Source organism: Aspergillus lucknowensis (genome assembly GCF_044049455.1).
Source record: "Aspergillus lucknowensis strain CBS 449.75 chromosome Unknown BJX67scaffold_4, whole genome shotgun sequence".
In the NCBI taxonomy this organism is placed as follows: domain Eukaryota; kingdom Fungi; phylum Ascomycota; class Eurotiomycetes; order Eurotiales; family Aspergillaceae; genus Aspergillus; species Aspergillus lucknowensis.
Window position 1 is genome coordinate 849,431 of NW_027263548.1, and position 22,658 is coordinate 872,088.

Sequence of the window (22,658 nt, forward strand, 5' to 3'; positions counted from 1 at the left end):
GATTTGGAGATGCATGTCCATTAAAGTTAGATACCTTTTCAGCTCAGAACACTTACTATTAAACTGCTTGGCTTTGTTTGTCTTAATGCCTTTGAACATTTTCAACAATCTAATCTCTAAGGTCATGGCTGTAAGCTGTTCCTTGAGTGCTTCAAGCTCTTCTTTAGGAGTGAGCTTTGTTGTAATGTTTTTAGTAGAGGCTAAAGCTGCCTTGCCACTTGTAATGCTGCTGTTTTTACCCATGTTGTTAATGGTAATATCTCTCTTTACTTAACTCAAGGGTCTGTTATTGTTAGATTAGGTCCGCCAATCCTTCCAAAGGTAGGAACCTAAGGGTATTCTGGAAGTAAATAAAGGGAGTATAATCATTAAGGGTCAAACAAATATAGAAAGAGGCAGATGCTTGGGGGTTCAGATTGGTAAACAATATGGTATTGTCAATCTAGTTAACAATAGACAGAGAATAAAACTTCTAGGTACAGGTAATGACAGTCCTTATATATCTTCTTGAATCATGCCTATTATACTCTTTCTCTTTGTCAGGCATGCTGGCACTCATCCTTGTCATGCTCTTTCTCTTTGACAAGCATGACTGTAGTCTTGATTCGCCCTAGCGTCATATCATCCAATACGGCCGGGTCGGCGCATTGTTATTCCTTAGCGTCGCGGCGCAAAGCTGCGGCACAGCAGAATCCATTGGCTGTCAATGTCCGATTCTCTGACACCTATAGAATTGATACTTTCAATTATTATCACCCACTCGCGATTCCTAGGTTGAATAAGGTGAGGTTTTCCAAGCATCTAAGATCTAGTAACCACCTTAGTAGTTGCTATTTAACCTATAGCAAAGCCAGTTTTATTAAAGTTATAGATATCTTCATCTAAGATATCATATTCTAGTTGGACCTGCTGGAGTCGCTTAAACCACCCTTTTATAACCTTTGGGTCCTTGCATTTGGCTCGATTATAATTGTACCTCCTTATATATCAAGATTGGACTTCTTTATAGCATTAAATAAGGCGTGTAACCCAGTTCTTTCTAATAGATATAGATAGAGTTGCTATATTTACTTGCAGGATAAGATTAGCTATTTCCTAAACCTGCATGTGCCTTGGAAGAACTCCATGTGTATCCTAAGATACTATCTAGTTAATTAAATAGTCTTCCTGAGTTTAAGAAAGTCTATGGCTATTTGCGCGGAGTTCTAATTAAAATAGTTAACTATTAAGTTATTCGCGAAGTATTATACAGGGAATATTAAAAGCCTTTAATGCATGGTAAACACTTTGAATTTCAGACTTTTTTAAAGCTTGAATAGCAAGTTAGATCCTGCCCTCTTGCTCTACCAAGTTTCGAGGATTTTGACGCGCTTTTGGTAGCATGGTAGAGGTTTGAATTCAACGTGTTGAACGGCGCGTTGAAAATCGAGGCGGTTGGCGGTTCGGTGGGGTTGGCGGTTCGGTGGGGAAATACGTTATTGCTAGCATGTTACTTGGCTTAGTCAACTAATTCTGCGGAACTTTATAGGGGCTCCTGTAAAGGTATGCTATATTTATCTGAAGAGCAGGACCTCCTCTTGAAGTTAAGAAGAGACGAGAAACAACCTTTGCCTAAGGTAATAAAGTTGTTTTTAGAACAGTTTCTGGGATGGAGCCCTGGTGCTAGTCAAGTTTTCTAGAGTACTACCATGAAGAACGGAGCATATAACATGACATGACTCCCAGCTCTTGTACTATATATACTTGCTGATTCATAGCTATCGATTTTTAGCACCACATGTAGGAAGCAGTAAGCAAACAGTGAGCGGAGCTCATCAAGGCGCGTTATTGCCTGTTCGGAGGAACTAAAACCCCGAAGTATTTCCGAATCCGAATGGGGAACTTCCTACCGCCCAAGGGGAACTTCACACCATGTTAGGCGAACTTCGCCTTTTCCAAGAAACCGTTGCCATCGTCTAAGGAGAACTTCTACTTTCTCTCGGGGATGCTGAGCGGTCTGGGGTGGTGCCACTCAACGCTAGACTGCTCTTATGAAGATTGATTTCGGAGGACCTAAGTCACTACACACCTGATTGCCAACTGCCAAACAGGGGACCCTCCACTTCTCTCGGAGAACTTTTTCTAGAGACATTCCGTGGCCCAGGATAGCTCCCATGACAGGAAGTTGAACCCTACTTACTAAAATATCATATCAATCACGAATCCTTCAGCGTCCGGCACTGCATGGGGAACTTGAAGGTATCGCCTTGTGAATGAGAGTTTTACTATAGACGTAAACCAAGGAGGGACCTTCGATGATACTTTCTTGGAGGGGTCACCCGAGTGATTGAACTTGTTGCTGCTCCTCCAGTACATTGGCGAATACCTAAAGCAAGGGATTGTACCGAGAAGCATCCCTAAATTCCCAATCAAACGGTCTCATCAGAACTAGCCACCGCGGAGGTGAATAAAGCTTCTAAGAAGGTGCTGTATGCGCCCATCCCAAGTTTAGTAAAATGACTATCTTAGATTATATACCAACCCGATCAAGATGGACTACGTGAAACCATCCGCTTCATTGGTTATGGCAAACCAAAGTGAGAAGTCGAGAAGAAAAGTAAGAGGAAGAGGTCCAGACAAAGGTTCCTCATGGATTCAATTTCACGTGAAGCAGAGTAGAGCAGTTTAAAGGTGAAATATTATTTCTAGTGCTGGGAAGACGGGAAGAAAGAAGGCAACAGCCAAGGAACTAGATAACTTGCGTGGTACTGGTATCCTATATACAATCGTTCAAGGGAAAATGAAATCCTCAATCGTTGACCCAGTCAGCCAAGTTTGCAGGTCTTTGAACGCATCAAGGTCATTTTTTTCAGTTGAAACGTCGACGTTAGGGTCATGCCAGTGTCTGGTTCTTTTTGTTTCGGTGCCGTGTAGTGACTCTCCAATGTACCGACAGCTGTCAAAGTCTATGAGAATAAGGCCTCCCTCGTCGTCAAGCATAATGTTGGCCGGATTGATGTCATTGTGGACAAGTCCAAGCGAGTGAAGATGTTTAATAGCTGCTAGAACTCGCTGGAGGCCACTCTTGATACTTTCCGTCACAAGCTCGCGCCCACTCGAAAGGAAAGCGACCTTGTTAAGGCATTGAGGATTGACCGCCTGAAGCAATGTGCACACATACCGCTTGAAACATAAACCAGATACTCGACCGTGACTCTGATTGCAACCATAGTACGTCGCAATATTTGGATGAGGGTTCTTCCGGAGAATCTCGCAAGTTTCAACTTCGCGAGCAATTCGCTTTTCGAGGTTCCCATCAACATATGCTAGAAGACTTGGCGTCTTGACAAACACCGCAGACCAGTTTTCCTCCATCTCCGGGCCCCTGTCCTCGGTTGGTATTTGCTTCACTTCCTGGAGTTCTTCGAGCGTAGTCGGAGAATCAAGTCGATTTGGCCACTTCCCCGAATATAATACGCCATCCCGCTGGGCGAAGACCTGGACGTAGGCAAATCTCATCTTGCCATCAATCCTTTTGAAGGCCTCATACTTTTGTACGACCTCCATGTTCGGCTGGGGAATATCTTGTTCAGATCTGTGATAATGGACGGATTGAATAAGGTCGGGATGGGAGGTGGTAAAAAAATTAAAGGCAGGCTTCAGGCGTGCCTTGAGATGGTCTCTCGTGAGCACGTGACTTGACCCGCTCTCCGTACCTCAGGAGCAGTTCAGTGCCGGCCGGCCACCAGTATATGACAGATCCTCGATAAAGAGGTTCAAACGGCTTGGCCGTGCGCAGAGGGCAGAACGGCTCAGTGGACAGCTAATCTGCTGTTTCTGCCAGATCCACAGGAGAAACCTGGTCTGGTGCCATCGGCTCGATATCTCGTCGGGTGCTAAGACAGGTGCCCCATGGAGAGAAGACCTGCCTTCACGCGAGACTGATATACCGATAACTCTCATGGCCCCATACCCTATCACCCCTCCATGCTAGGTCCTTCGTGCCAAAGGCATGTTTCACAGCTTCGATTGTTCGACGCACGCTGCCTAGATTTCGCATCTTCTGGATACGAGACAGTCGGTCGAGTACGAATCGTCGATGGTCCTCGTTTTCTAGTCCCGCGTTGCCGAGGACGAAGAGGGGCCATAGCAATGTGGCCATGTCGGGAAGCGTTGTGATTGATTCGATTACTGATGATATAAGTTGCTCTTTGGAGGAGTATGGTTCTAAATCATCGCGATCGCAGGGACCTGGGTCGTCTTCTGATCTTTCGTGATAGAACTTCGGAGCAGGCCGCGATGATCCGAGACGCTCGTTGAAATAGAGCAGGGCAGCAAGATGTTTGATGTGCGCGACCTGCTCGAGGTCCTTTCGCTCGATGGAGTGTTCCGGCAGCTTCTGTTTCAAAGAAAGTAGCGCAGTGTAGAGCTCCGACGTGGCGATTTCGAAGTCTTGATTCTCTATCGGAGTTAGGCAGCGCTTTGTCAGGATCTAGAAGTTGTCATTAGCGGAGTGCTAAGAAGCTCTATGAATTGAAGTCACCTTTGCCTTCGCCGATGCAAGTATGGAGATTCGGTGAATTAAGCTCATCAGACCGCGCGAGCAGCCCATCACCACATCTATCTGATTCAAGTCAGTGTTGATACCGCGTCGCCAGTCAACGCACATACCTCCTCGAGATCGTCACCGTCAGACCAGAGCTGCAGGGTCTCTTCATCTTCGTCCTCCGATATCGTCCGGCTCATGATATCGTGGGCGACAAAGTACATGCGGAAGAAGTTCCAAAGGCTGGGGGAGCTGTGGCAACTATAGTGCTCTATAAGCTGTAGCCCACCGCGTAGATGCGTTCTCCATGACGCGGAGCATCCGTCGGATATCTGTTCATTGTTAATGACGGTAAAGGATATGGTAGGAGAAACGTACGTCTTGAAAACAGAGCATCAGGACGGCTGCAACTGTGCCGTCGGTGTGAAAGCCTGTGGATATTTCATGCCTAAGACCTTCTAAGGCCTTCTGCTTGTAGTGACATGCCTCGTGGGTAAACTGGGGCCGTCCTAAGATGCAAAGCTGATTTGCAGCCGCTGCTAGCAGAGAATACCGCAGTGTGTCGGAAACAAAGCAGAGAGGGATGACGAGAGAGACATATGGATTGTGCGATGCGCTTAGAGAGCATGAAGGGCTAATCCCTCGTATAAAGTAATCGAGAAGGTAGGCATCCGAGTCTGCAAAGGAGTGGAGGGGGTGGTACGGGGAGGACGGCGGAAGGGGAGAAAGGGCCGTGTGCGGTTCGGACTGAGGATCGGAAGGCGACTCAGAGGTCTTGACAGCTGGGAACTCGTCAACAGTTACGTTGAGAAAGACCCAGCGGTCGATGTACGAGTCGAGAGGAACGGCGTGGAAGGCGGCCTTCCTGCTCTGTGGCTTCGAGCCAGGCCGCTTCGTCCACACCCCTGTTTGGGTCAGTTTGAGGCATTTGAGAGGGTACGAAGACGATGCGGACCTTCACGTCCAAAGTTCACTCCCCGTTGGAGGGCATCTTCCCTGAAGATGAGTCTGAGGCCCCGGACACATGCGATGTTAAGTCTCTCGCAGCGTCTGCAGCGGGGGTGTTCTTCAGAACAACGGAGATGTTTCGCTAAGGTCAGTAGGTCAGTCCTCGCCATTTTTTTGGTTGGATTGTATGCAAACCTTTGCATTCAACGCATCCGGTGCGTCGCCGGATATCCTGCTTCCTGCGTGGCATGGCGATGAACGAGGCTGTTGGAGAAGAGAGAAGAAGTGTGGGGGACGACGAGCTCTTATCGTCTCCAATAATTTAATTTAGCGTGGATTTGATCTCAAACTATTTTAGTCTCCATGGAGTTGGAGTACATTTCCACTCAAGCTTCTGGCACGCTAGACTATGTTGTATACTTGAAGTCCTTCTGCTGAAAGTCCGTCTGATCAGCAAACGCATCCACCAGATCCTCGTCCGACTGCTCGCCACCGGCGCGTCGCCGATTTAGCGTCAGAGCTATAAACCAGTAAACAGCCATCAGGAGGATACAGACACAGTAGCACGCCAGCATGGCGACAAAACCGCCAGTGTACGCCGGGGCTTGGTTGTCGCGGAACGTTTGGGGCCCTATGAGGTTTCCGACCGCGTATCCTATATAGAGCACGGAGTACTGTACAGTCTTCTTCGTGTTGCCGGCCGTGTTGGCCTGGGACATGGAGATTCCTACGACATACGGGCCGAAATACGTATACAGCTAAAAGGGTTAGAAGCTCCCACATCCAGGATGGGAAACCTTGACATACCAGGTATATGCCTACCATCTGGCCCCCGATATTGGTCCGAGGCAGAGTATAGACGAGAATGGCGCCGATAGCAGGTACGCAGGATGCCAGCATAGTAACGAGACAGCGGCGATTGTCCCACTTGGCTGCAATCCAGGAGAAGACAAACGCAGACAGCGTAGACATGACTCCCGTCGGCATGTTTAGCAACGAGGTATCCACAGGCGAGAAGCCCAGATTGTTGATAATAATCCCGCTAAAGGTCGTGAGACCTCCATTTGGAATGTTGATCGCGATATTGAAGAGGAACAGAATCCACGTCTTCGGATCGATGATCGCCTCGAGCGCCTGGTCCCATTTCCATTGGCTATTCGTGATCCCGGTTCTGTTTTCGGCCAGTCGCTGGACGGCGTGATATTTTTCGCGCTCCGTGAGGAAGAAGGCGTTCATTGGCGAGTCAGGGAGGAAGATGAATGCTATAATGGACCACAGTGTGGACACGGAGCCTTTGGCATTCAAAGTTAGTAAGTGCTAGATACCAAGATGCAACATGGTCCTACCAGTGATTATGAATAGGTACTGCCAGATTGACAGAGGTGCAGAAGATGGGATGTGGCCGACAGCCCAGGAGAGGAAGCCATTGACGATTGAACTCGCAGCTGCAAAGACAAGAGCGTTGCGCGGTGGCTGTTCTGACTTTCTGTAGAACCCAGCCACGATCAGGGAGATCGATGGGACAATAATAGCTTCCAGACAACCTTCAACATGTTAGCAGAGCTTTCCAGCGTTGGGGCTGCATACCCATGAAAAACCGCAAGGCCATCAAACCACTCCAGTTGCGCGAGACTGGCATGAGGAGAGCCATGACAGACCATCCGGTAGAGCACGCACAGAGGTATTTCGCGGAAGGAAGACGATGGACTAGATATGTAGACGGCCACATTCCGACAATTGCCTGCCAGACGTTAACAAAGCTAAACAATACACCCAGATCGGTAACGCACTCCAAGAGACAGTATAGAACCGGCCCACGAGTACTGCTGGCCGACCAGGTTGAGATCCGTCTTCAAGCCATAGATCGCAGCGGTGCTAATGGCAACCTTGTCCACAGCCCCGAGGGTAGCAGTCATGAACAGCTACAGTACTCTGGTTAGCAGCAGTATTTTTCAGACGAACGTGGGCGTTGGAGTACCATTGGTAACAAGATCCAGTCCGTCTTGCGGAGCATCATCTTCTCTTCCTCAGCGGACAATGGAGCATGTCCAGAGTTATGGACCAGATACCGTGCTGCGTCGTCCATGGCTTTGGAGACACCCTGCTTCTCTGCCTCAGGGGCATCGACAACTGCGCCCTTGCCGGCCATTGCATAGAAATTGAGAGAACAAAGCGGGTATGAGGGGAAAAAAAGCACTCGATTCATCAACCGCAGGAGGCAAATTTATAGCCTCGAGGGCGAGTATCTTAAGATAAGGAGCAGGTCCATCCGGGAGGCACTCGTGGTAGAAATCTCCCCGCAAGAGGACTTTCTGGTTTACTCCAACTCTCTGATAAAGGGTCTGGGGAAGACCCACATTTTCAGATCATGGCCATTGGTGGATCGGTCTCAGGAACCGTATCGACCTTCCTCGCTCTCGTCGGGAGTGGAGCTTTGGAACGAGCCGGCCGAACTCTCTGGATGGGGCTCAGGGCCGTATCGACCTTACTTACCGGAGGACATCCGAGCATCCAGCTCAGATAGAACTATATTAACTGACTCCGTGACCTGAGCAGGGCCAGAATGCGATCAAACAGGTTCAATCTGGCAGAGTTCCAGGATGACGGTCACAAAGCCGACTGGAAGCGTCAAAATCGCGATTGGTAGGCAACTGCCCTTTTGCAAACCGACAGCAGAGAGGCGCTGATACTTCTATAGATCGCGGCGGTACATTCACAGACGTATGGGCCAGTCTACCAGGGAGACCCGATGTCGTCCTGAAGCTGCTGTCCGTCGACCCTGCCAACTACGCTGATGCCCCGACCGAAGGTGAGCTAGTCACTGCTCGAGAAAGATTGGCTGTAAACTCATGGATATCTTGACAAGGCATCCGACGCGTCCTATCGCTCTACAGGGGCCGGGAAATCCCTCGTGGCGCCCCTCTTCCGAAAGACGACCTCGAGTCCATCCGGATGGGAACCACAGTGGCGACGAACGCACTCCTCGAGAGGAAAGGTACAAAACATGCATTCCTTGTTACCAAGGGCTTTCGAGACCTTCTACAGATCGGATACCAGTCGCGGCCACGACTGTTCGATCTGAACATCGTGAAGCCCGAGGTTTTATACTCGGAAGTGAGAGAGATTGACGAAAGGGTGACAATCGAGGGATTCGACGAGGATATAGACGGTCTTTTCAATGCGACCGAGGAAATACCCGGTGTTCTCGTGAAAGGATCGAGCGGTGATATGATTCGCATCCTGAAACCGCTGGACGAAGATGCTGCCCGACAAACATTGAAGGACCTCCGCGCGCAGGGCTTTGATACCGTTGCGGTGTGCCTCACACATTCTCACGTCTTCCCACACCATGAGAACCGCGTGGAGCAGCTTGCGCTGGAAGAGGGGTTCGCACATGTCTCGCTCTCCTCGTCGGTGGCAGCGAAAATGATCAAGATGGTGCCTCGTGGCAGCTCTTCATCCGCAGACGCGTACCTCACTCCTGAGATCAAAAAGTATCTCAATGGCTTCGCGAAGGGATTCGCAGGTGGAAACCTAGACGGTGTGCGGTGCGACTTTATGCAGTCGGATGGTGGACTTGTCAGCCATGACCGCTTCAGTGGGCTTCGAGGTATTCTCAGTGGGCCTGCAGGTAGGACATCCGGGGCCGTTCGTGAACATATCAAACTGACCTAGGCAGGTGGCGTCGTGGGCTATGCTCGCACATCATATGATGAAGCCTCTGGAACTCCAGTTGTTGGCTTCGACATGGGCGGAACCTCAACGGATGTCTCGCGATACGGCGGTACCTTCGAGCACGTCTTCGAGAGCAACACGGCCGGAGTGACTATCCAGAGCCCGCAGCTTGACATTAATACCGTTGCTGCTGGAGGTGGCTCGATCTTGTTCTGGCGAAACGGACTCTTCGTCGTTGGGCCTGAAAGTGCATCTTCACATCCTGGGCCTGCGTGTTATCGCAAGGGGGGTCCCTTGACAGTCACAGATGCTAACCTGTTCCTTGGAAGACTAATCCCGGAGTTGTTCCCGAAGATATTTGGCGAAGACGAGAGTCAGCCATTGGATGTAGACATCGTGAAGAAAAAGTTCACTGCCCTAACAGATGAAATAAATCGCGACACAGGCAACTCGCTTACGCCGGAGAAAGTTGCTTGTGGATTTCTGGATGTCGCAAATGAAGCCATGTGTCGACCTATTCGGGCGTTGACGGAAGGCAAAGGATACGACATTGGTAAGTGTTGAACGCTCTCCCATCATGAGGACGCTCGCTAACAGCAACAGCAAACCATAACCTTGCGGTGTTCGGAGGCGCAGGGGGCCAACACGCCTGCGACATTGCGAGGAAGCTGAAGATCTCGACGATTGTCATCCATAAATTTTCCAGTATCCTGTCCGCATACGGCATGGCACTGGCGGGCGTGGTCCAAGAGGCCCAAGAGCCCGTCAACGAAACATACAACGAATCCTCTCGCGAGCGATTAGAGAGCAGACTCTCCAACTTGCGAACCCAGGTCAAGCAACATCTCATAAACCAAGGCGTTCGAGAGGCAGACATCGCCTACGAGATGTATCTCAACATGAGGTATCAAGGAACAGAGACCTCGATCATGGTTTCTCAACCTCCAAATGGTGACTTTAAGGCAGAGTTCCAGAAGACCCATCTTCGCGAATTCTCCTTTTGTTTCCCCGATGAGAAGCCAATCTACGTTGACGATGTCCGAGTCCGCGGTGTCGGTACAAGCGAGCGGAAGGACTGGGAGGGCAAACAACTTGGAGAGCAATTGCGCACTTCAGATTTCAAACCCCGTCGAGGATGTCCTGCCCCAACTATGGTGAACTCTGTGTATTTCCCGAAAGTGGGACACAAGGAGACTCCGGTCTACCTGGTCCAGAATTTGCCGCCTGGCCTGTCAATTGAGGGTCCAGCTATTATCGTTGACCAGACACAAACGCTTGTTGTGGCACCAGACACGGTAGCAAAGGTCCTTCGCTCGCACATCGTCATTGAAATTAGGACTGCAGCTTCCGCTGCGGTAGAACAACCGACTGTCGTCGATCATATTCAGCTTTCCGTCTTCGGCCATAGATTCATGAGCATCGCCGAGCAGATGGGACGCGCTCTGCAGAAGACAGCGGTGTCCCTGAATATCAAGGAGCGACTCGATTTCTCGTGTGCGCTCTTTGGGCCCGAAGGTACTTCCCCAAGTCTTTATCCAAATGGCATCCAACTAACGTGGAATCAATAGGTGATCTCGTTGCTAATGCCCCTCATGTTCCGGTCCACCTTGGTTCGATGAGCTACGCTGTTAAGCATCAGCATGAGCTGCACAAAGGCAAGCTAGCGCCAGGAGATGTCTTGGTAGCGAACCATCCGGAGTCTGGAGGGACGCATCTACCAGACATCACTGTTATCACGCCCGTATTCGAAAATACAGGGTCGACTGTAGCTTTCTACGTCGCTTCAAGAGGCCACCACACAGACATCGGTGGACTCGGCGGGACATCCATGCCACCGAACTCCACCGAGCTATGGCAGGAAGGCGCTGCCATCCGCTCGTTCAAGTTAATACACAGCGGTGTCTTCGACGAGAAGGGCATAACCGACATCCTCCTAAGTCCTGGAGAGCACCCTGGATGCACGGGCAGCCGACACATCTCGGACAACATCTCCGATCTGAAAGCACAAGTAGCCGCAAACCATAAAGGGATGGTACTAGTCCAGGCCCTAATCGAAGAGTACAGCCTCCCCGTGGTCCAGATGTACATGAAAGCCATCCAGTCTAATGCAGAGCTGGCGGTGCGTTCCTACCTCCTCGACACGCTAGCGCGACTCGGCCCTCACCTCTCAGCGATCGACCAAATGGACAATGGCACGCTGGTCAAGCTGAAGGTGGTCATCTCGCCCGACGGCTCCGCAACATTCGACTTTACGGGCACGGGCGTCGAAATGCTGAGCAACATCAATGCCCCGCCGGCAATCACCCACTCAGCCATCATTTACACGCTCCGTCTCTTAATCGGCACCGATATCCCGCTCAACCAGGGCTGTCTCTCGCCGATCGACGTGATCATCCCTAAAGGGAGTTTCCTGAACCCGTCCTCTGGACCCGCCGTCTGCGCCGGAAACACGCAGACTTCGCAGCGCCTTGTTGATGTGATCCTGCGTGCCTTCCGTGCAGCCGCCGCGTCACACGGGTGCATGAATTGCCTCGGGTTCTTTGGTGAAGGAGGCAAAGACAGCTCCGGGAAGGGACTGAAGGGGTACGCGTACGCCTTTGGCGAGACGATCTGTGGTGGTTCCGGCGCGACCGCAACGCGGGACGGCGCCTCTGGTGTGCATACACATATGACCAACACGCGCATTACCGATCCAGAGAGCCTGGAGAAGCGGTACCCGGTTATTCTGCGGGAGTTTGCTATCCGACCCGGTACGGGTGGGAGGGGGTCACATAATGGGGGAGATGGCGTGGTGCGAGATATAGAGTGCCGTGCTCCCCTGAGTTTCAGTGTTATCACGGAGCGTCGCAGTGTGGCGCCTTACGGGATGGAAGGGGGTGGGGATGGTGAGCGCGGTGCGAACTACTGGGTTCGAAGAGTGCAGAATGAGAAGGGGGAGGATGAGTGGCGCTGGGTGAATATGGGGTCCAAGAATATGGTGCGCATGCAGCCTGGGGATCGGTGTGTGATCCACACGCCTGGAGGAGGCGGATGGGGAGTGCTGGGGGCGAATGGACACGTTAATGGAGTGAGCAGAGGGGCGCCTGAGATTCAGTATCCAAGGGCGTCCGGCAGTGTCAATGCCTACGCTGCTGCTCAAGAGGCTTCCAATTAGTGATTGGCGTCAATATATATCTCTGGGGTAGTGAAGGAGACATCGACCGCATTTTGCCGCGCCATCCCAATAACTTATGGGAAATTATTCGGCTCCACTACGTAGTAATCAAGAATCTTCTAACGGCCGACTCTCGGAAGTTGATGTTTGTTTCCCCTGTTTCCCCCAAGACGTGTCTGGTGATACACGTGATGTGTTCCAGAAGCAGAGCATTAGGTAATCACAGTTTCCTAAAGAGGACTGGTGTCTTGGCAACTGGGATGGTGTCGTCATCAAAACAGAGTCACCAACAGCTCTGCAACAATCGAGCTGTTGCGAAGATGGATTTCTCCTTTCACCACTCTTTGTATCTGAAGAAACTGCCTCAGCAGGCGCAGTGTGTCTATTTCCGGCACGCTATCAGTGAAAACCGGGCACAACAACGAAAACCATCGAACGCGACGCGTTTTGTTGACCGTCACCATGAGGAAAATCTGGAGCAAATCAGCTAATCCAACCCAGCAGCTGACCGTAACAGCCTCAGAGCCGACTGCAGTCGAGGGTGGCGATCATACAGAGGCGGCGCATCTGACGTGGTTCCAGAAGTGCAAGAAGTGCATGGATCGGATTCGCGAAAACTGGGGTCCCCTTCTCGCTGCGAAGGATGAGTGGGACGATGAATATAACTTTTCGTCTGGGAGGTATGCGGGGCAGAGCTCTACAGTGGTGGTTCAACGAGGTGAGTGGGGGTTCCACGGTGGATGTCTTGTACAGTTGTCTACTAACAAAGGATCTCGCCTGTGCGTCTTGTTAGAAACGCCCGACTTCGCACGAACCTGATCGTCGACTGATGGAACTTGGTTGACGACGCCATTGCTTCGCAGTCCTTCGATACCTGGTCTTTCCTTCACTCTTACGAAGCGAGCGCTCATGAACAATCTCCACTCATACCCCGATGATTTGGTTATGCAATAAGCACTGCTGTATACCCGGCCGCGGTACTTCTGGACTGATATTGGTGCCAGTACCTTTTCTTTAGTTGGTTGCAACTGCTGTCTTAACAGCCTCAGAAATCAGAATGTGAATAATATCCTTTGTATGTGATTGGATCTGGCGCGGCGTAGAGTTAAGAAATGATGTAGACGCTGAGTTGGACGGTGTTGATGGGAAAGCCCGCTCGGGACCAGCGCAATATGGTGATAGATTCTTCGATGCGTCGTCTCTTGTGCTACCTGGCCTGGAAGTATATGGTCCAGCAAACCATGAGTTGAAGATCACGAGAGTAGAGGGGCTTACCACAACCTTGTTTATCCAGAATGTGGCGCTCGTATAGGGCACCAGCTGAAGGAAGGTATGGTAGCGGGTGATCCTACAAATCTATGTATAAGCGGTGGACTTTGTTTTGGAATGAGCTGAAGAAAGTCCATTGTCAGTGGGGCAGAGTAAGCTGCATTCACCGTGGCCTTCACCAAACCTTAAGAATCGGGCCGACGTTGAGCCTGCTGACGATTTAACGACGTCTCATCATCAGCATCCGCTTCCTTCTAATCACCCTTCAAGATGTCTCTGTATCAAACACTGTCGAGACTTGCGATCGTAAGGACCTCCTCGCTTCGTACGAACAATCTCTAACAGTCCAGGCCGTGGTCCTCCTTGCGTGGACCTATCCGTATCTCCAGGGCCGCCAGCAGGCACTGATTCTTCTGCTGAAGAACAAGCCGGAGAAACTTCCCGAAGTCAATTCCTTCTCCAGCTACTCTCACAAGCTCATCAACAAAGTCCGCAACTGCGAGGATGGCCTCATCGTCGAAGAAGAGGCCCTGGCCATCCTCAGCTGCGACCCTGGCAGAGACCTGTGGAACACCGTCATGGGCACTTTCTATCCCAAACGCTCGCTGATTCCAAATGGACAGCTCTGGATCTATCGTTATGATCTGCCCGATGACTCGGAGAAGGCTCTTGCCCCCATCGAGCTCGTGGACTATCCGGGCGAGTTCTCCTTCCACCCCCTTGGTGTTGAGTATGACCGTGACACGTCGACTCTGTTTGTGTGTAACCATCATCTAGCGGGGTCGCGCGTCGATCTCTTCACGCTGGACTTGTCAGCAAACAAGCCAGTCGCAAGGCATACGCAGACAATTCTCCACCCGCTCATCCGAACTCCTAACTCCATAATCGCGCTGAACGAGAAAGAATTCTATGTGACGAACGACCATTACATTCGCCGAAAGGACTTTGCTCTGGGTGCTCTTGCCGAAACGTACCTTGGGCTTCCTGGAGGCACCGTCGCGCATGTCAATCTCGCCGCTGAGCCCCCTGCCGTTCGGACTGTCGCGCGCGTGCCATTCGCAAATGGAGTGACTCTGCTGAACGACTCGACCGTCGCCGTGGCTTCTAGCTCTGCCGCTGAAATTCGTCTCTATAAACGGCTGGACAATGGATCTCTCGAACAGAGTGGCATCATTAAAGTCCCATTTCTGCCGGACAATCTATCGACAGACGGGGATGGCGTGCTCCTCATCGCTGGACACCCTCACCCTCCGACTTTGGATAAGCTCGTTCACCATCGTCGAAGCTGTGTCTCTGAAGACGGTGTGGTCCCACAAGAGTGCTGGAAGTCGACCGCCCCGACGTGGGTGTCAAAGTGGACGGCCGAGAAGGGGCTGGAGGACCTGTATGTTTCGAGCAGGGAGTTTGGAAGCGCGTGTACTGCTGCAAAGGACGCGACTAGGAATGTGGGAATTGTTACTGGGCTGTATGAGAATGGGATTCTGGTGTGGGGGGAGTAATTTGAGGACTAATTCGACTGTTCGTGCCCAAATTCCGGCGACTGATGCTGTCGTGTAGATGCTGTCGGGGCCATAATTTAAACAAAAACTATCTTCTAGACGACCAAAACACAGTACCCCTAAAAAGGAAGGTCTTTTATAACTCTACCGAGTCTAGATTACTTGGAGGGGCGCTCAATGACGTCAAAGCTACGAGACAACAATGCCAGAGTGAGCAATATGATGAAGTGAATTATCTTCAATCTCCTCCCATGTCATTCAATCTAACCTCCGGAGGAGCCCTATCCTTAGTAGCCAGAATGCCCTCCTATTCAGGCTCCTGCACCTGCCGCAGAATCCAATACGACCTGAGCCTCTCCTCCCCGGATGACGCGCGCACATCGCTCTGCCACTGCCACAGCTGCAAGGTTAACAACCGTTCACATACATGTCGACTCTCCTAACTAACGCAGCATAGAAAGCATTTGGCACAAACTACGGCCTCACGGCCAAAATCCCTAAAGACGCGCTGCGGATCACCGAGGGCGCGACGAAGGAGTACGCCGCTGATAATGGATCTGGCTCGATTATCCACCGCGAGTTCTGCGAGAACTGCGGTAGTTTTATCTGTGAGTATGGGGTATGTCTGAACTTTGTCATTTTGTGAGGTGTTCGACGCTGAGAGCGTAGGACGCTGTAAAAGATCAGTTCCGGTATTTGGTTGTTGGGTCTCTCGATGATCCAGAGACATTACCACCGAAGGGGGAGTTCTTCTGTCGAGATAGGGCGAATTGGATGCCGGAGATACCAAGTGAGTCAACTCTGTTGGGATACAGGTTAGTACTGACAGGATAGATGTGTTTCATAAGAAGCAGATTAGGGAATGAGATATTATCTTATTTTGGCTTGCTACGCTTATTAGCACATGGTATAGCTTTACTTTCTTATTATAGGTATTTTCATATATTTTAATATAATGGCTGCTTTATTCCAATATCCAAATTAGCATTAGAGCTTGCTATATTAGTCCTACTATTAGTACTACTATGCCTGCCATTTTGTTTTGCAGTAAACTGACCGACTGCTTTCCTTCATAGAAGCAGCCACAAAGCGGGGTCCGGGAGCAGCGAGGCTGATTTCTTATCTGCAGTTTCCCCGCCCTTTTTTCAGCTTCCTCTCCGTTCTCTCCCTCAGGCTTCCACACCTATTCTTGCTGAGAAGAGAAAACTCCATGCTACACGCCTCTCCCCTTCCGTCCCAGCAATGACACCTCCGGCAGTCTGGCGTAATCTAACCGCCGCCGACATCGACAGCCTCATGCGCGTAGCAGACTCTGTCCACCCAAGCTTGCCCGAAAGTGCTGAGGTCTTTTCCGAGCGCGCGGAGCTTTATCCAGACGGTTGTCTGGCCCTCGTCAACGAGCGAGACGAGCTCTGCGGCTACGCTATCTCACACCCTATCCGGAACCACCAGCCGCCTGCGCTAGATGCTCTGCTAGGAGAGATCCCTGCCGACGCGGACCGGTACTATATCCACGATATGGCGATCCTGCCGGAGTTTCGGGGCGGCGGGCTCGCGGCAAAGGGAATCGGACGCCTTTTGGATCTCGCGGTTGCGAAAGGGTTTCCGGGCACTTGTTTGGTGTCGGTTTATGGCACGGAGAAGTTTTGGGCAAGGTTTGGGTTTGGGCCGGAGGAGATTGGGGATGATCTGAGGGAGAAGTTGAAGGGGTATGGAGATGATGCTGTTTACCTGTCGCGTGCGAATGAATAGAGGGGTGGCCGGTGACAACCTTGTGAACCTTGACCTATTCTATCTTGATCATTCATAACAGGATGGTCGCGTGTTTCCAACGGGGATTGGTTAGTATTAAGATTCTGGTCATATGGGTTACTGAAAGCTTGAACATGATACCTGATTAGTTGAATTCGCTTTCGTGGCTTCATTTCTACATTCCATAATAGTATCATCATTTCGTAACTTCGTGGCTTCTCCTCCATCACCGTCTTTATCTCGGTTCGGTTACTCGGGTCTGGCATCGAATTCAGTACCGGGACCATCAGTGTCTTGATCTTCACTACGGACCGGAAATCAGCGTCCCTCAAAAGGACTCGTCGGCAATAAGGTTGGGTTCTCTTCCATCATGATGGCGTTTAGGTGCTTGGGGTCAGCTCCCTTCAGTAGGAGGAGCCTTTGCACCTTGGGCGAGCCGTTATACGACGCCCAATGTAGCAGTGTCCATCTATCGTCAAAATCCTCGGCGCCGTACATTGGCCCCCGCTTCTCATCTTTGCCCGCATCCAAAGAAGCAGTGTTAAGCTCCGGTTCTGGAGTAACTGCCGGTGCTGCATCCCAGAAGAACTCGTCGTCGGCTCCTTCTAGATCCGCCTCCCGGCCAGTGTCAGCGAGAGCGTCCATGAACATCTTGTACCGGGTTGGACCCATATATATGGCGATGTCGGCGACCGTTAGCTCTCGGTAAGACAGCTCAGGATCCTCAGGAAGCGGAGCGGGGAGTGTTTTCCGATTCACGTCAAGACCACTCTGCAGTGCGAGCCTCAGGACGCGAGGGGCATCGAAATAAACGCAGCAATGGAGGAGGTTCCATCCGTCCCCATCGAGGGACTCGAAGGCCTGGTTGCCGGCGTGTCGGATGATCGTCTGGAACGCATCGACATTGTCGTGTGAGGCTGCAAAGAAAAGGGCTGTCCAGCCGTACCAGTTTGCTCGTGCCTCGAGGGACGCCCCGAGTTTCAGAAACGCCTCGACGTCGTCGGGCGTGCCGACTGCTGCTGCGCGGTGGAGAGGCGTCCATCCTCTACTGTCACAGGCGTTGACTTCGGCGAACTCATTTGCTATACAAAGTCGCATGAACTCAGATGATTCGGCTACGGGACCGTCGTCGACCCAGAGGTAGGAGAGCACGGAATAGCCATCGCTATCGACGTGTTCAATGTCAGCTCCCTGACTAACAAGCACCCTTGCAATGTCAAGATGCCCCCGGAGAAAGGACGATTGCAATGCAGACCTAAGTCGTCTTTGTATCAGATAATGGCCGTTCAAGGAGGACACTGGCTGACTTACATGTTGTGCGTCCCATATGCCAGATCGGGTTCAGCGCCATGGTCAAGAAGCAAGCGGACGAGTCTGGTGGATCCGCTCTCAATGGCATACTATTCAGCTCCGTACCATGTCAGTACTATCGTGGGAACAATACGAAGTTGGGGCAGGGTATCCCACTGACGTCGAGCATTGGCCATCCCGAAGGAGTAACATCACTCCCATGAGCCAAACCACTTAATAACAGTTGCCGAGCACGGTTGAAGTCGCCAGTTTTGCATGCAATGGCCATCTCAGAGTCCACAGGTACCGTGTTGCGGACATGCATTGTTGGGTAAAGGGAGAAGTCGAGCAGGGATATTTGCAACTGGACAGAGTACATTTTGCCAAAGAGTGACACCTGCACTTCTACTCGATAACTGGAACCTCCGTTCTTATCTTTGGAAATCGAAGCCAATTGGGTGTCAAACCCCCATCTATTGAATCTAGCCGCCCGGGTCACTCGCTTCGTTGATTTAGCCTTTGCAATATGGGTCATCGCCTGTGCCGCAGAGAACTTGTCTTGGACGGCCGCAGGCGCCGCGGACTGTGACTGTGAGTTCGGCTGGTTGACTACAGTCATGTTAACAATGTTTGTGCTGCCGATGATCTCACCCCTTTCCATCCTATCCATCGTCACTTGCTGGCTAAGAAGAAGCCGGTAGACCATCTGGCTGACTCGTCTTCCAGCGGGAAAGAAGCATAATCAGCGAAAGCTAACTAACCTAGTTCGTGTTATGCACGGCAAGGGGACTTACAACTGCTCCATCGATACGATGCCGTGTAGCGTGCTTTCCGTGCTTTGCAGCCGCTCCTTTAGCTGCGCAAGGACCTTCTTATCTTTCACAGCCCACCTCACTCTGCTCTTCCACGTATGCGGCTCGTCGCGAAGGGGGAAAGCCGTCTCGATATTAGTTAGGAGGTCACGGGCAGTCGATATGGCCCTGGCAAACGGTGGCTCGTCCGCACCCGGCCCGGGGCTGGCGACCCCGTGCGGTGGACTATCGGGCCCTCTTCCCTTTTCCGTCGACTGATAGGGCGGCAGCTGCTCACATGGCTGTTGATGGGATTCCAACGCAGCGATCTCATCTCTTAGCAGCAGCGCGTGGCTTCGAGCGATGTCCAGGTCCTTGTCTGCGAGCTTGTAGTCCTGTCTGAATTGGGCTATGGCGCCGCTCAGTTTCGTCACGGCGTCGGCAACGTTGACGATGGAAGCTACGGCCGAGAACGGCTCCATGGTTCTTGCCTGCAGTGGGGTGGTGATGGGTTCGCATGCATGGGGAGTCCACTGTGGCGGAAGGCGTGCGTGCGTTCTGTGTGATGGGTCGAATGAGGGGTGGGTTGAACGACTGATACAGCTGTGTCTCCCTGCGGACAGAAGCAAGTACGTAATGTTCAAGACCCAGCGAACGAAGATCAAAGCTTCAAGATAGAGCCAGCAAAGGGTGGGTAAGGGAGGCGAAAATGCGGCGCTCGAATCGAATGGGAGTTTGAGACTTCCCAGGTTGACATGCGGGGTTGGGGGAGGGGGGTTTTATTGGGAAGCGTCAGCAGCAAATGCAATTCCAAGGCAGTTGACTCCCGCATGATAAGCACTTGGCTATTTTTGACACGGCTGCGAACAGGTTCGTTTGGTGAAGAGAGCATCACCTGGGCAGATGGCAGGGATTGGATGGATTGGAGATTGCGGCTGCAGCCGTGATTCGATGCCTTCAGGCTGGAAGGAACGCCGCGCGCGTGGGCGAGAGGAGACAGTCCTCTGGAGGCATTATGGCCGATTTGCCGGATATTTGCAAGGAACTGTGTCCTGACGAACGAGGCCTGCTTTAATTGCTGAACAAGAAACTCTATATTGACTCCATGTCCTTTAGACAGCGGTGGTGCCGCTGGGCGACTCTCTTCGCAACCTCCTCCCCACTCCAATAAGCGCCGGTGACAGTCCCAAGCCCGCCAGGAGGCGAAGTATGCTCACCTGCAAACCAGATCCCTTGGTCTTTGCCTATTCCTTCCCTGAGGACTCGAAAGTGCTCCGTACAGTCCCCCGACATGACAGGCTGGTTAGTGAATGACCCGTAGCCGGCAAATGCATCATTCTGCCAGTCTGTCGACAGATACTGCAAGGGTTTACAGTCTAACGAGGCAGGGCGGTAGTTGGGCATCCGCGAGTAGTACGGGCGAAAGTGCTTATCGAGAATTCGGTAGTACTCATCCGAATCCTGCTTCATGCCCCGGATAAGACCGGTTATGTGTCGCCCCCACTGCCCGTAGACGAAGAACATAATGACAGGCTGCGAGTATTTTCCGGGTGCCCCTGAGAAGCAGATTATCTCCGTTCGCCACTTTGCGGGATTTGTATGGAGGGCGTAGTTAGGGCTGAGGAAGAGGGATTCGATGGGGAATGGCCGCAGCGGATTCTGCGTGCCCCCAGATGCACCCGTTGCTGATGGAGGTTCCTGAGTGTCGTCCCAGAATGCCCGAGGAAACTTGATAAACACCTTGTCGAGATTCCCGTATCCGAGGCTCTGGATGGCTGTTGAAATCGCCGGTGGTAGCGGCGGCGAGAAAACGTGCGAATTGCGCTTCAGCCAGCCCAGAGGCGCTGTAACGACGACATCGTCGAAAGAGCCTTGGAAGCGATCACTTGCCTCGATATCAACGCCGCCAGTTGGGCGCTTTACTATCGATGTGACCTCACAGTTGAGTCGTAAAGTAGTCCGCCTACTCTCCACCTGGAGCAGCAGATGATTCAGAATATCTTTGAACGTCGACGCCACGAGCAGGTTGTCTAGTCGCCAGTTAATCCGCAGTCATCACACCAAGCCCCAAGGGGCGGACGGGGTAGGGTAGCAAACCGACCGCCCCCTAGCCCGGCATCGAGGGCCAAATTTTTCAGACCCTGGTTCTCGCAATCGTCGCCCATGAACGCACCCCACATCTCGACGATCTGCAGCATGACCCTTGCGTACTCCTCCTCCAGCTTGCCACTCTCTGCCGCTCGTTTCCGGACTTCATCCCGAACGAAATCCATCATTCGAACCCCATCCTCAATTCCCTCACGCTCACCCGCAAGCCCAGCCCTACTCCTCTCCATCGCGATCTCCAAAACCTCCCACACCTCCTCATAGTACGTCCCCGCCGTGCCAGCGTCCAGCCAGACCCCATCAGAGCCACAGATCGACTCCACAGCGCCGCAGGCGACTGTCGTGGTTCCTGTTTCCCTCGCGAGATCAACAAACGGGTTGCCCTGTGTCCCGTGAATCCAGCTCGCGCCGAGGTCGATCGGAAAGCCGAGCTGGCTGCTCTGGGCCACGCGCCCACCGATTCGATCCCGGGCCTCGAGGACTGTCACCTTGAAGCCTGCGTTGGAGAGGAGAGAAGCTGCGCGGAGGCCGCTTATCCCAGCACCTATTACGCAGATGTGGAAGTCTTTTGTGTGGGGGGTTGAGAGTGGTGGGGTGTGTTGCGCCATAGTTTTGGGTAGAGGGATGAAATGTATCCAGCGTAATGGATATTCAAGAATGAGGGGAGGAAAAGGGAGGAAGAAAAAAAAAGAAGGTTTGACAACTCGGGTTGCATGGTGAGGATATCCAAGGCAGATTTTCATGATTAGATTAGTCATTTGTTGAGATGTGCCTTAGCACAGCCTTAAAAACAGCCTAGCAAGTAAAGCAGATCACTGACTGGGACAGCGTGCATCGGCAGTAAATCTCAACCTGCATTCTACAACCTAACTGCAGGGCTCCGAATTATAGCAGGCCATTATAGTTCAGTTCAGTCACCTTCTCGCCAGGCGTAAGCAACTAGCATCGGGTTCGCTTGACAACACCATCAAGCTCTGGGACCCCACTACAGGCGAGCTGCGGCAGACCCTGGAGGGCCATTCTGGTTGGGTATGGTCCCAAGCGGGTGCTGGGATATCTATATTGTATGACCAATGGATTTGCTATCGCAATGGAAAGATACTTTGTCTACCACAGGCATATCGTGCGATTTGCTGTGCCATAAATAATAAATATCTTGTCCTTAGTCATGCGTCTGGGAGGGTCTCTTTTATCTCAAGGGCCGAGATCCTTGATTGACAAAGGGAATCCAAGTCCCTTCCCATATATTTTCTAATCTCTTTTAGAACGAGGGCCTGGGAAGCCTAGTGGATTTATCGCATTTGTTTTACTGGAAGAATACCAGGACATTTCTACCAGCTTTTTTAAGCATCAAGAGATAGGTCTTATGGCGCACAGCCGATGTCGTCATCCCATTTGTTATTGTGGCTGGTTCGGGGACAAATGCCTCTGAGTAGTATGACTGAACTGGCTATTTTCTTGCCTGTGGCGCTCATAAGATGATAAGGATTGCCTTCAGCATGCTCTGCGGAGCATTATAGACAATCCCCAACTGGTAGCGCATGTCCGGAGTATAAGCCTAGACGTTGAAGTCTACTACAATTTCTCACGCTACAAAGAATACGTCCAGTGCTATCCACAGCCTGAGGCTGATCCGGACATCTATGCGC

General features: G+C 51.6%; 10 protein-coding genes across 10 annotated transcripts; 5 read left to right on the forward strand and 5 right to left on the reverse strand.

The window, feature by feature from the left end:
• Nucleotides 1–2,720: 2,720 nt before the first annotated feature.
• On the reverse strand, nt 2,721–3,631 carry BJX67DRAFT_218691 (kinase-like protein). Its single transcript, XM_071025691.1, has one exon. The coding sequence runs from the start codon at nt 3,544–3,546 to the stop codon at nt 2,770–2,772; it is 777 nt and encodes a 258-aa protein (XP_070890172.1). The 5' UTR covers nt 3,547–3,631; the 3' UTR covers nt 2,721–2,769.
• A 279-nt stretch (nt 3,632–3,910) lies between these two features.
• Nucleotides 3,911–5,723, reverse strand: BJX67DRAFT_377798 (Zn(II)2Cys6 transcription factor; the record flags this gene model as incomplete). The annotated part of the gene is made up of 6 exons (XM_071032204.1): nt 3,911–4,471; nt 4,523–4,603; nt 4,651–4,857; nt 4,904–5,430; nt 5,481–5,615; nt 5,669–5,723. The coding sequence occupies 6 exons, from the start codon at nt 5,721–5,723 to the stop codon at nt 3,911–3,913; spliced, it is 1,566 nt and encodes a 521-aa protein (XP_070890173.1).
• Nucleotides 5,724–5,880: 157 nt separating this feature from the next.
• BJX67DRAFT_377799 (major facilitator superfamily domain-containing protein) lies at nt 5,881–7,622 on the reverse strand (the record flags this gene model as incomplete). The annotated part of the gene is made up of 6 exons (XM_071032205.1): nt 5,881–6,231; nt 6,281–6,765; nt 6,820–7,017; nt 7,061–7,214; nt 7,264–7,395; nt 7,452–7,622. The coding sequence occupies 6 exons, from the start codon at nt 7,620–7,622 to the stop codon at nt 5,881–5,883; spliced, it is 1,491 nt and encodes a 496-aa protein (XP_070890174.1).
• Nucleotides 7,623–8,073: 451 nt separating this feature from the next.
• On the forward strand, nt 8,074–12,302 carry BJX67DRAFT_377800 (Hydantoinase B/oxoprolinase-domain-containing protein; the record flags this gene model as incomplete). The annotated part of the gene is made up of 6 exons (XM_071032206.1): nt 8,074–8,116; nt 8,172–8,282; nt 8,340–9,104; nt 9,153–9,701; nt 9,752–10,663; nt 10,717–12,302. The coding sequence occupies 6 exons, from the start codon at nt 8,074–8,076 to the stop codon at nt 12,300–12,302; spliced, it is 3,966 nt and encodes a 1,321-aa protein (XP_070890175.1).
• Nucleotides 12,303–12,610: 308 nt separating this feature from the next.
• On the forward strand, nt 12,611–13,643 carry BJX67DRAFT_343779 (uncharacterized protein). The gene is made up of 2 exons (XM_071028187.1): nt 12,611–13,020; nt 13,096–13,643. Exons 1-2 carry the CDS (start codon nt 12,765–12,767, stop codon nt 13,119–13,121), a joined length of 282 nt encoding a protein of 93 aa, XP_070890176.1. The 5' UTR covers nt 12,611–12,764; the 3' UTR covers nt 13,122–13,643.
• A 153-nt stretch (nt 13,644–13,796) lies between these two features.
• BJX67DRAFT_343782 (uncharacterized protein) lies at nt 13,797–15,286 on the forward strand. Its single transcript, XM_071028188.1, has 2 exons — nt 13,797–13,877; nt 13,922–15,286. Exons 1-2 carry the CDS (start codon nt 13,842–13,844, stop codon nt 15,068–15,070), a joined length of 1,185 nt encoding a protein of 394 aa, XP_070890177.1. The 5' UTR covers nt 13,797–13,841; the 3' UTR covers nt 15,071–15,286.
• An 83-nt stretch (nt 15,287–15,369) lies between these two features.
• On the forward strand, nt 15,370–15,936 carry BJX67DRAFT_377803 (GFA family protein; the record flags this gene model as incomplete). The annotated part of the gene is made up of 4 exons (XM_071032207.1): nt 15,370–15,477; nt 15,528–15,689; nt 15,740–15,860; nt 15,905–15,936. The coding sequence occupies 4 exons, from the start codon at nt 15,370–15,372 to the stop codon at nt 15,934–15,936; spliced, it is 423 nt and encodes a 140-aa protein (XP_070890178.1).
• Nucleotides 15,937–16,209: 273 nt separating this feature from the next.
• Nucleotides 16,210–17,017, forward strand: BJX67DRAFT_343783 (GNAT family N-acetyltransferase). The gene has a single exon (XM_071028189.1). The coding sequence runs from the start codon at nt 16,313–16,315 to the stop codon at nt 16,820–16,822; it is 510 nt and encodes a 169-aa protein (XP_070890179.1). The 5' UTR covers nt 16,210–16,312; the 3' UTR covers nt 16,823–17,017.
• On the reverse strand, nt 16,982–19,066 carry BJX67DRAFT_218736 (ankyrin repeat-containing domain protein). Its single transcript, XM_071025692.1, has 3 exons — nt 18,294–19,066; nt 18,134–18,222; nt 16,982–18,077 (listed from the first exon to the last, which is right to left on the reverse strand). The coding sequence occupies exons 1-3, from the start codon at nt 18,816–18,818 to the stop codon at nt 17,141–17,143; spliced, it is 1,551 nt and encodes a 516-aa protein (XP_070890180.1). The 5' UTR covers nt 18,819–19,066; the 3' UTR covers nt 16,982–17,140.
• A 929-nt stretch (nt 19,067–19,995) lies between these two features.
• BJX67DRAFT_369999 (flavin monoamine oxidase family protein) lies at nt 19,996–21,617 on the reverse strand (the record flags this gene model as incomplete). The annotated part of the gene is made up of 2 exons (XM_071030851.1): nt 19,996–20,933; nt 21,005–21,617. 2 exons carry the CDS (start codon nt 21,615–21,617, stop codon nt 19,996–19,998), a joined length of 1,551 nt encoding a protein of 516 aa, XP_070890181.1.
• Between the last annotated feature and the right edge of the window lie 1,041 nt (nt 21,618–22,658).